General features: G+C 44.4%; 1 protein-coding gene across 1 annotated transcript in view; it reads left to right on the top strand.

Annotated features, from left to right (window-relative positions):
• The window catches only part of usp36 (ubiquitin specific peptidase 36), a 34,083-nt gene extending 21,728 nt beyond the window's left edge, over nucleotides 1-12,355 (top strand). Inside the window, 9 exon segments of the mRNA XM_042317873.1 lie at nucleotides 39-413; nucleotides 721-856; nucleotides 859-941; nucleotides 3,086-3,213; nucleotides 3,546-4,247; nucleotides 5,514-5,707; nucleotides 6,369-6,560; nucleotides 6,749-6,864; nucleotides 7,218-12,355. Coding sequence (XP_042173807.1) covers nucleotides 39-413; nucleotides 721-856; nucleotides 859-941; nucleotides 3,086-3,213; nucleotides 3,546-4,247; nucleotides 5,514-5,707; nucleotides 6,369-6,560; nucleotides 6,749-6,864; nucleotides 7,218-7,349 — 2,058 coding nt within the window. The 3' untranslated portion in view covers nucleotides 7,350-12,355.

The following is a 12,355-nucleotide window of genomic DNA, read 5'->3' on the forward strand; positions in this document are numbered from 1 at the left end:
CAAGGCTTGGTCACTGAAACATGTCTCTTTCACTGCAGAAACTGGACCCTTTCCAGCTGCGTAAGATTCAGTCTGTAGAGGGCGGCCTGGGCATACCCGTGTCTAGGAACGGCTCCAACATCTCCCAGCAGCCCAACAAGATGTCCAACGGGACGTCCTCCTCCTCCCACGCACCCACCAGGATACCCAGTGGACCCATGCTGATCGAGGAGCCCTTCAAGAAGCTGAAGAAGCCCTGTCCTCCTCAGCAGCCCCAGGCGCGCAGTAGCACCCCCGCCCCCTCCAACGGTGTGGGCGGCAGGTCGGACGGCGGAGACCGGAGGCACGGGACCCAAGGGGCCAGGGGCCTGGCCGCATCTACCTCACTCAAGTCCCTGTCAGACTCCTCCTCGGCAGACACCTCCGACTCAAAGGTACAGCACTAGTTCTAATATATTATGAATTTTATTGGACGGGCAGTCTGTCTACTATAACTGCACACAATGTACCCTTATATAATTGCGGTCGCATACAGGATGAAAATATGCATATCGCAAACATGCACGTTGTCTTACTTACATGCGCTTCCCTCACTCAGAATGTAATATATCCCATTATTCTTTAGCCCAGTCATAACGTACATAATTTACCATACAGATATAAGATGGTCAGTTTGTCTGTGTGTCATTGGTTTCTGCTCACGTTATTCATCAGAACCAAATGCTTGCTATTGTCGTCCAGGATTCCATGGGTACCAAAAGTGCGCCGGTTGGTGGGACGTCCACCCCCCCTAGGAATGTCTCGAACGGCATGGCCTCCCCTGCCAAGAGTGTGGAGCGCGTGGGCACGGAGGAGCAGAAGACAGTCAAGCTAAAACCCTGGCCCTCAACAACATCACATCTTCACCCACCGGCACCACGTCTCCCCCACCCGCCAAGAAATTGGCCCTGTCGGCCAAGAAGGTGAGACTAGAGGCACCGTGAATGGCTCAGTAGCCGCTTACTTGCTGACCAGACTGCACGCGCGCAAGTTGATTTTATACACCGACACCTGATGCGATCAGGACACGCAGGTTGAAATGGCTAAACAAACTCTGAACCAATTATATTAATTTGGGGACTGTTTGAAAAGCATTCAACATTTATGGCAATTTAGCTATCTTGCTAAATCAGCAGCTCTACCCTTTAGCTCAGTGCGGTGTTGCCTGTAATCCATGGCTTCTGGTTGGGGTATTTATGTACGGTCACTGTGGGGACGACATCATCGATGCACTTATTGATGATGCAAGGGACTGATGAGGTGTTTTCCAATGCCATGGAAAGAATCCCGGAACATATTCCAGTCTGCTAGCAAAAAAAGTCCTGTTGCTTAGCATCTGCTTCATCTGCCAACTTCCGTATTGAGTGAGTCACAGGTACTTCCTGCTTTAGTTTTTGCTTGTAAGCAGGAATCGGGAGGATAGAGTTTTGGTCAGATTTGCCAAATGGAGGGTGAGGAAGAGCTTTGTATGTGTCTGTGTGTGGAGTAAAGGTGGTCTGTAGTCTATAGTGTTTCTCTGGTTGCACATATAACATGCTGGTAGAAAATGCGGTAAATCGGATTTAAGTTTCCCTACATTAAAGTCCCCGGCCACTAGGAATACCGCCTCTGAATGAGGATTTTCTTGTTTGCTTATGGCCTTATACAGTTTGTTGAGTGTGGTCTTAGTGCCAGCATCTGTGGTGGTAAATAGACAGCAATGAAAAATATAGGTGAGAACTCTCTTGGTAGATAGTGTGGTCTTCCACCTCAGTCGAGCAAAACATTGAGTCTTCATTAATATTAGATTCCGTGCACGAGCTGTTATTGCCAAATAGACACAGACGTCCACCACTTGTCTTAACGGAGGCAGCTGTTCTATCTTGCCGATGCACGGAAAACCCAGCCAGCTCTATGTAAGGTTGTATTCGGCGCATGTGACTAATAAAATTAGATTTTTTACCATTTCGTTGTTCATCCACAACTCAGTGAAAACATAAGATATTACAGTTTAATCTCCCATTGGCAGGATAGTCTTGATCGGAATTAATCCAGTTTATTATCCAATGAGTGCACGTTTGAAAATAGGACTGATGGTGGAGGCGGGTTACTCACTTGTCGGATTCAAGGCACCCCGACCTATGACCCCTATTTCTCTGTCTCTTCTTGATGCGAATGACGTGGATTTGGGTCTTGTTGGGTGTCTGAAGTAAATCCTTCGCGTCCGCCTAGTTAAAGAAAAAAAGCTTTGTCCAGTACGAGGTGACTAGTCACTGTTCTGTTATCCAGAAGCTCGTTTCGGCCATACGAGACGGTGGCAGATATATTATGTTCAAAATAAGTAAAAAAAATAACGCAAATTGTTTTGGAGCCCGTAAAATGGCAGCCATCTCTTCCGGCACCATTTTTAGTATTAAGCTCAAGTAGCAAAAGGATTCAACTATAAAAACGGACATTTTACGTGCTGGAGTTGAGTACCACATTTAACAAACCAAACATGGACATGGTTATAGAAGGTAAAGTAAAAACTCAAACTGCTCTGTGCATCAATACCGGTGTGTGTATGGTATACCGCCCAGCCCTATGCAAGACCAGTACACCATCTGTGTTCTTATTCTCTTGTCTAACCAACCACATACTCCAGTACAGGTCTCTCCAACCTTGTTCTTGGAGAGATACTGTCCTGTAGGTTTTCACTCAACCCTAATCTAGCACACCTGATTCTAATAATTAGCTTGTTGATAAGCTGAATCAGGTTATTAACAACTGGGGCTGAATTGAAAACCTGGAGTGAGAGCGTACAGGACAGTATCTCTCCAGGAAGGGTTAGACAGCCCTGTATTAGTAGTCGCCTCTTTTTACAATGTTTTGTCTTTTTGTTTCAGTTCCAATTATTTTCTTGTAACCATTTCTAACTCTTCTCTGCCATACCATCCTCTCCTGTTTTTCTCTCTCCCTTGTTCATTTGTTCTTCCATCCGTCTTTACAATGATTCCTTCCTCCTTATTTGATCATCCCTCCTTTTTTGTCACGTTCATGGCAATTTTCTTTTAGACCACCAAGTTTTTATTTTTGTCGATAACTGCAGGCCAGTCGCAGCCGGAGTCCGAGCAGCACTGAGGCTCAACACCCCCACCTGCCACGCCATCCGTCCAGTGACCGCACGCATCCTGCTCAACTTAACCTCACCTTCACCTCACCCACTCACAGTCACAGGTACGAACCGCACCACGCCCCCCCCCCTCAACAGACCGTTCACAGCATTGTGTCCAGTTAGGCACAAAACAGGAGAACTGTTAGTACCACCCTGTTTTACTCGGGTTCAATCTGAATTTGTCCAATTTAGAAACACTGCATTCTGTTTCCCTTTCAAAGCAGTTTGTTACGGTATGCGCTACTGAACATCACCCAGTTCTCACTGGTTTACTGTCCCATTGGTGAACTTTTGAAGCAACACATAAGACTATACGTTGTGTTCAGTATTTTTCTGGATGGTTTGAATTTCTCCTATTTTGTTCTTGAACATTTTCTTCTCGTTCCCCTCTCAGGGTTGGTCCATTCCATTCACCCAAACTGCAATCTCCACCTGCAGCCCACCATGTCCACTCAGGCATCCCATCTAAGCATCAGAGTCCCCAGAAATCAAACTCCACCCTCTCTCCAAAAACCAATGGGCTTCAGACCCACCTTCCAAAGAGCCCTAAACCTACCAAGACCCCCAGTCTGTCAGAGCCTGGCCCAAGCAGTTCCGCCACCTCCTTAAAGAAGAACAATAAGAAACGGCGTCACTCTGAGATGGAAGGCGGAGAGCGAGAGGCAGCACTGGCCTACGTCATCCCAGACATCCCCGCTGAGCCCGAACTGATCGAACCAGCCAGTGAGAGGAAGAGGAGGAAAAGGAGAAAGAAGAGGAAGAGGGAGGAAGAGGATGGAGATGCAGCCGTGAACCACAGGGAAAGGGTTCAGTCTCATCTGGAGGCTTCACCGCCGGCACAAGAGGAGGACTGGTGTCAGGGAGGATCATGGAGACTCAGCCCCCCTGACCAAAGAGCCCTGGAACAACCAAAGCTGCCCCATCCCCAGCCTAAGAGTAAGCTCCAGTTGGTTCCAGTGGTTCTCCAGTGTGATGCGAATCAAGGAGAGCAGAGTATGGACACTGTGATGATGATGAAGAGGAGGAGGAGGAGGAAGAAAAGGAGATTGGAGGAGGGACCGGAGGAAGCAACATTAACACGTTCTGTTTCAGAAAGGTCACTGAAATGTTATTGTGATATTCTAGCTAGAAAACGTAGATGCATTACAGAATACTATTACTTGTCTGTCTGGTCATGTAGCTTTAGACCTACAGCAGTAAACATGTCCGTTAAAAGGTCCAACGCATCATAAAGTAAATAAAACATACAGTACCAGTCAAAGGTTTGGACACACCTACTCATTCAAGGGTTTTTCTTTACATTGTAGAATAATAGTGAAGACATCAAAACTATGAAATAACACATATGGAATCATGTAGTAACCCAATGTTTTTTTTAAACAAATCTAAATATATTTGTGGTTCTTCAAATTAGCCATCCATTGCTGTGTTTCTTGGCCTAAGCAAGTCTCTTCTTATTATTGGTGTCCTTTGGTAGTGGTTTCTTTGCAGCAATTCGACCATGAAGACCTGATTCACGGTCTCCTCTGAACAGATGTTGAGATGTGTCTGTTACTTGAACTCTAGCATTTATTTGGGCTGTAATTTCTGAGGCTGGTAACTCTAATGAACTTATCCTCTGCAGCAGAGGTAAGTCTGGGTCTTCCATTCCTGTGGCGGTCCTCATGAGAGACAGTTTCATCATAGTGGTTATTGAGACTGCACTTTAAAAACCTCTAAACGTTCTTGACATGTTCCTGATTGACTGACCTTCATGTCTTAAAGTAATGATGGACTGTTTCTCTTTGCTTATTTGAGCTGTTCTTGCCATAATATGGACTTGGTCTTTTACCAAATAGGGCTATCTTCTGTATGCCACCCCTACCATGTCACAACAAAACTGATTGGCTCAAACACATCGAGGAAAGATATTTCACAAATGTAACTTTTAACGAGGCACACCTGTTAATAGAAATACATTCCAGGGGACTACCTCATAAAGCTGGTTGAGAGAATGCCAAGAGTATGCAAAGCTGTCATCAAGGTAACGGGTGGCTAGTTTGAAGAATGCCAAATCCCCGCCCAAAAAATATTTAACCCTTTTTGGGGGGAGGGGTTACTACATAATTCCATTTGTTATTTAATAGTTTAAATGTATTCACTATTTTAAAATGTAGAAATAAAGAGAATCCGTGAGTAGGTGTCCAAACTTTTGACTGGTACTGTGTATTAGCTAAATGTATTGGAAGCAACATATAGCATGTATCACTGGGTCAAACCTACCCTGACTAACATGGGAGATATAGGAGAAAATACAACCAAATGTTTAGTTTCTTTGCACATTGACACCTTAAAAATAGAAATCTATATTTTTTTTGTGCAGCAGTTCTGGGACGAAGGACACGGTTGTTGAAAACGGCGCTGGGGATTCTATTGCCCCAAAGAAGTTAAAGAAGCGCAGGCTAAAAGAAGAGGTGAAACAGTGGGAGGAAAGCAGACGTTGTTGCTCCAGCGACCAGAGGAGCGACACTGAAGCAGCGGAGGCCCTTCCCAAGAAGGGCACCGTGGAGAGCACCGGTAGACCCACACACCACACACTGCTGCACTGACTGAAGCCAACAGTCCAGTCTTACCCATTTTTACCATAACCTATTTGGCAAAACTTTTCTAAACTCCTTCTCGAATATGATTTCAGGACTTGAACTCCTGTGGGCAATATCTCTTGATTAGGCTCTATCCTTGTTTTGCATTATGTAAATGATGTATACATTCTATTACAGTTCCCAGGGCTCAATTTTTGTTGTTGCATCTGCAAATGTTAAGGTTTTCTGGATTAAAAAAGGGGCAGGTGGCGTGTCAATGAGCGCGGTCGGCCCCGCCCTCCTGGCTTTGTAGCTGGAAAAAAACATTCCGCGGTTTCCTGCAATTCTACATATTTTTCCATAGAGCTGAGAAATTGTTTTCGTTTTAAAGAAGTTTCCTGTGATTCCATGCATTTTATCATGGTTACTGCTGTTCTTTTGCTCAAACATAATACACAATGCTGCTAAATTAATTGTTTTGGGAATTTTAATTTCTTCCTCACTGTCACTTTTTATTTTGGTGCTTGTTAGTTCTCAAAGATTATATTATATAAAACTACAGGTCCATTGTCTTTACTAGCTACTTTATTTCTGGTTTTAGTTGTCCCTAGTTGTGAATGTTTCACCTCACTCTACTCCTCCCCCCTCCACCATAGCTGGAGTGATCGTGTGGGACAGCCAGGTTAAGGATGGCTACAAGCGCTCCAAGGCCCCCGCTGCAGAAGCAGTAGAGGGTGGTCCTGGGGATGTCCCCCACCCAGCCCCCATGGTCTGGGATGGAAAGAGGAGTGGTGGAGTGGTTGAGGAGCTCCTGAAGAACTCTTTGGACAAAGCCTATGGAACCCAAGGTGAGATCTAGAACATAAGACATTCTCAAGGTTGCACTTTACCTCCAGTGGAGTCAAGAAATTGTAATAAGGTGTAGCAAAGTTATTTATGTAGCTAGCTAAGTCTCTCTGGGAGACTAATGGCAGTAGCGGCTCATACCGCTGTTGTGCGTAGCGCTGTAATGACTGAGGGGGGTGGGTGTGTCCAGTCCTCAGCTGGGAGGGAGAGGCATCTGCCATCAGTAGGGATGCCATTGACGACACCCGCGATGCCAGAACCGACATGGTGATTGACGAGTGGGATGAGGACTTTGACAGTGGAAAGGTGAGAGGGCACCCACAGACACACAAGCCTGTGGAAAGCTGTTTTCACATAGTGATTGTTTCAACAGAAGACATTATGTTAAAGAGATACAACTAAAGTATCTTGTTTTTGACTTACCTAGGATTCTGTTTAAATTTTTATCCCGGATATTTAGTAACATCCTGAATCTCCTGGCCTTCCACTAGAGTCCTAGTGGAAACTGAATGCACCAGTTAGCTCTGCATCTAAAGCATGTGTGAAGGGCTCCTTCTGGCTGAACTATTCCTAGAACCTTGCCTGCACCGCTAACTGGTTCCGGCACGATTTACCTCTGTTACCTCTGGTCTGAACATTTCTTATGTGTGTATGAGCAGGTGAAGAAAATGAAAAAGTACAAGCGAGAGAAGAGGAGGAGCGGCAATATCTTCCAGAAGATCCAGGACCGGCGGAGCATGTGGTCGGTCACACCCGGCGCCAAGAAGACCGGCTTTGGATACCGTCACTGAGAGCCGACCAGAATGGATGTTTGGATACAGTCACTGAGAGCCGACCAGAATGGATGTTTGGATACAGTCACTGAGAGCCAACCAGAATGGATGTTTGGATACAGTCACTGAGAGCCAATCAGAATGGATGTTTGGATACAGTCACTGAGAGCCAACCAGAATGGATGTTTGGATACAGTCACTGAGAGCCAACCAGAATGGATGTTTGGATACAGTCACTGAGAGCCAACCAGAATGGATGTTTGGATACAGTCACTGAGAGCCAACCAGAATGGATGTTTGGATACAGTCACTGAGAGCCAACCAGAATGGATGTTTGGATACAGTCACTGAGAGCCAACCAGAATGGATGTTTGGATACAGTCACTGAGAGCCAACCAGAATGGATGTTTGGATACAGTCACTGAGAGCCAACCAGAATGGATGTTTGGCCACATACAGTACAACTGAACTGGAGTGACGACACGTGACACCACTGTAACAATATGAAACTTTTTTTAATTGCTTGGCGGTTCATACCCTGATTGCAATACGAGAGACCATGGCCAGTTGACAGAACAACACATCTTTGATCTGTGCTGGTCTCTTCACTATAGAACTTACCGCAAGTCTTCCTTTGATGACCGAGTCTGGTGAGCTGACCAACATGGGCTGTGATGTTACCACCGTCAGCCAGGGTTCAGCAACAATGAGTTGACCATTGCTTCTACACCGTTGTCTCAGATGGATATGAAAATATTGTTCAGTCAATGGTGCTCAAGCTGCTCATGAATATGATGGATTTACCGTACTGTGATGAGCTTCCATCTGTGGTAATAACATGACACTATGTTATGTTAGGAATTCAGAACAAGTCATGTCAGAAATTCTCATATTTGTACATTTTACATGGTTGGGCTACTCTAGGAGACGGTTCTGGCGTTTTTCTAGCCGGTATCAAAGGATGTGGCATACACCATATAGCATTTATCTGTGTGAAAGGCTGAGGTGAGAGATGTTGTATCATGTATGCTAGATAACCCTTACCCATCAGCTAAATGTATTGAAACCTATGAGGGAGACACTTGGGTTGTGTTCAGGTGGGCGAAACGTGCAGAACTTTGAATTATATTAATGTAATGAATAGAGCTGAAATGACTTCCTATAGAAAATCATTGTGTTCTACACAATCTATTTCTCTGAACATTCTAAAATGTTGCAACCAGATTTAGTGTTAAAAAAAAATTGGTTGGTTGGTAAACGTTGATCGCCGCTCTTGCTGAGTAAAGCAACACTCCCTATATGTTCAATGCATTTTCCCGCAAATGGAGGGTAAACGCTCGGGCAAAATACAAAAACATGCGTAAATGACATTACCGTGCGTTTACCCTCTACTACACCACTGGTTACAACCGCTGTGCTGACTGGGCGATCTGCAGGACATACTGTTCTCCTGACTCATATGGCCTATTCTGTATGTGAAGACATGTGGTGACCATCTCACGCTGATCACCATCAGCACAATCACCAAGTCACCTTTAAAAGATCCCAAACATGAACAGGACTACAGATGGTGAAGCCATCATAACTGATATGCTTTATTCCCATCCTCTCTTTTAGTTTGGGAATGATTGATACTTTTATGGTTTTATGGTTTCTTATTCTGTGTGATTTCTTTGCCACAATGCCTTCTTGGTATGTTCTACATGACCTGATAAAACTGACCCACTGTGGCTGCTGCTGACACATTTACATATTCTGATTCTACTGTTATTTTACAAGCATGAATTTGGAGGGGGAAACAGTCACATGCCTGTCCCACGCAGACTAAAGGCCTCCATCTTTAGTTTAATCTGATTGATTATTGTATGCGTGATGGTGGTATTTGAAGTTTCCTATATCAGAATATTCAGTTCTGCGTCCCTAACAGATTTTTTTTTGTGTTTCCTTTCCTGAGTGAATTTGACGGTTCTGAAGATGTAATTTGGTAGATGTGTCAGAATAGAAAATGTCATGGTCGATTAACACCAAGTGATGCTGGAATATGAATTGCCCCGACATCAGCTAATTGCAAAGTTCATAGGCGGATGTCTCTACCCCCAGGTCAAGTTGGGGACTGTAACGATAACGTCAAGGCTTTGCCTGTTTGTAATACCACATAATCCACTTTTTAATGGATTAGGCATATCATTGTTTCATCTGCTTTCTAATCCATTTGCTCTCCTTTCTGGTAAATAGTCCCATTCTGTTTTGCAAAAGAGGGTATGAGTGTGATTCTGGGGTGGGTGGGTTGAATTGGAAACTTTTTTTCAACCCTAGACATCTACAGTAGGTCATGAGTGGAGCTAATTGCTCATCTCTTCTGCGTGTCATTCCCAAAATGTCAAGTCCTTGGTCCCTGGTCTCTAACTAAAGGTTGTGTTGGTGACCATCGTTTAGTAATGCTCCATCACCAGCTCCCTGGTCTCTAACTAAAGGTTGTGTTGGTGACCATCGTTTAGTAATGCTCCATCACCAGGTCCCTGGTCTCTAACTAAAGGTTGTGTTGGTGACCATCATTTAGTAATGCTCCATCACCAGGTCCCTGGTCTCTAACTAAAGGTTGTGTTGGTGACCATCATTTAGTAATGCTCCATCACCAGGTCCCTGGTCTCTAACTAAAGGTTGTGTTGGTGACCATCATTTAGTAATGCTCCATCACCAGGTCCCTGGTCTCTAACTAAAGGTTGTGTTGGTGACCATCATTTAGTAATGCTCCATCACCAGGTCCCTGGTCTCTAACTAAAGGTTGTGTTGGTGACCATCATTTAGTAATGCTCCATCACCAGGTCCCTGGTCTCTAACTAAAGGTTGTGTTGGTGACCATCATTTAGTAATGCTCCATCACCAGGTCCCTGGTCTCTAACTAAAGGTTGTGTTGGTGACCATCATTTAGTAATGCTCCATCACCAGGTCCCTGGTCTCTAACTAAAGGTTGTGTTGGTGACCATCATTTAGTAATGCTCCATCACCAGGTCCCTGGTCTCTAACTAAAGGTTGTGTTGGTGACCATCATTTAGTAATGCTCCATCACCAGGTCCCTGGTCTCTAACTAAAGGTTGTGTTGGTGACCATCATTTAGTAATGCTCCATCACCAGGTCCCTGGTCTCTAACTAAAGGTTGTGTTGGTGACCATCATTTAGTAATGCTCCATCACCAGGTCCCTGGTCTCTAACTAAAGGTTGTGTTGGTGACCATCATTTAGTAATGCTCCATCACCAGGTCCCTGGTCTCTAACTAAAGGTTGTGTTGGTGACCATCATTTAGTAATGCTCCATCACCAGGTCCCTGGTCTCTAACTAAAGGTTGTGTTGGTGACCATCATTTAGTAATGCTCCATCACCAGGTCCCTGGTCTCTAACTAAAGGTTGTGTTGGTGACCATCATTTAGTAATGCTCCATCACCAGGTCCCTGGTCTCTAACTAAAGGTTGTGTTGGTGACCATCATTTAGTGCTCCATCACCAGGTCCCTGGTCTCTAACTAAAGGTTGTGTTGGTGACCATCATTTAGTAATGCTCCATCACCAGGTCCCTGGTCTCTAACTAAAGGTTGTGTTGGTGACCATCATTTAGTAATGCTCCATCACCAGGTCCCTGGTCTCTAACTAAAGGTTGTGTTGGTGACCATCATTTAGTAATGCTCCATCACCAGGTCCCTGGTCTCTAACTAAAGGTTGTGTTGGTGACCATCATTTAGTAATGCTCCATCACCAGGTCCCTGGTCTCTAACTAAAGGTTGTGTTGGTGACCATCATTTAGTAATGCTCCATCTCCAGTGGACTTCAGCTTTGTTGTGCATCATGTGTTTTCTGAATGAATTTTGGGCCTCAATATGAACCAACAGTTCTTTCTTTGTGTGTTCTATCCCAGATAAAGAGTTGCATGTAGGCTGGTCCCAGATCTGTTTGTGTGGTTTGGCCAACACCTATGGCCATTGTAAATGTTGGAAATACAGCACAGACATCTGGGGCCAGGCTAGATTACGTACGTTGCCCCAGGCATTGTTAGTTTGAAGTTGATGTATATACTATTAGTACATGATCATTGTCCCAATCTGTACTCTCTCTATGCAAATCACCCACAGACAGTCCAACTAACTGGTCATCTGGAACCTGATGTACCCAGCCATCCCCCAACCTTACAACCCTCATGTTCAACCAACCTTCTAGCCAAGTCCACATTTTATTACACACCACCACCATTTTTATCCTGTTTTCTACCAGTATATTTGGGGGGGCGTGAAAACATGGGATCTTCCACTTTATCTGGGCACTGATTTTGATAAATAGATTATAAATGCTAGTCATTAAACAAAAGCGCTTGGCCAGTGTAGAAGATTGTACAGTCCGCCTGGTGTTTCCCAAGCTTTCCCCATCATCCCTGCGTAGACTTAGCCTTTTACAAACCATCCGGATCTGATCGGCTACACGGAAACAGAATGCACGCTTGTGAGATCAGGATGATTCGTACGAGGCTAGTGTAGTTCTAGCCACCCATTGACTTTCATTCTGGAGATGTCAGCTTAAACAGTATAGTTAATTGATAATGTTAAATAATTTAAAGACACTTTTCACAAATCTTTAATGTGTTATAAAAAAATACAGATGAAATCTGTATTTGGATTGGTGGGGGGTTGTGAAACTTAAAATAATTTCTTGCAGATGGATGTTCATATGTGCGTGTTTCATACGATGACACCTTGTTACTGTAGTGTCATACAGTACGAGAGCGGTGTCATCACCAGTTCCATTGAATGTGTTTCATGTTGACTGTGAAATGAGCTTTAGGACATGTTCGATTCTCAAGGAAACTGACACGAGGACATTATACTGGTGTGACTGATCCACGTCATATTTGCATTGATGGTTCTATACTTTGCACCGCCTTTTCAGACCAAGGAGAGACCTTTCATAATGAAAAGTGACTCTTACCAAAATGGATCATGTAATTAGCTATACAGGTGCAATAAAGTTGTGACTTTGTGAA

This window comes from Oncorhynchus tshawytscha, unplaced genomic scaffold (genome assembly GCF_018296145.1).
Source record: "Oncorhynchus tshawytscha isolate Ot180627B unplaced genomic scaffold, Otsh_v2.0 Un_contig_5665_pilon_pilon, whole genome shotgun sequence".
Taxonomy (NCBI): Eukaryota; Metazoa; Chordata; class Actinopteri; order Salmoniformes; family Salmonidae; genus Oncorhynchus; species Oncorhynchus tshawytscha.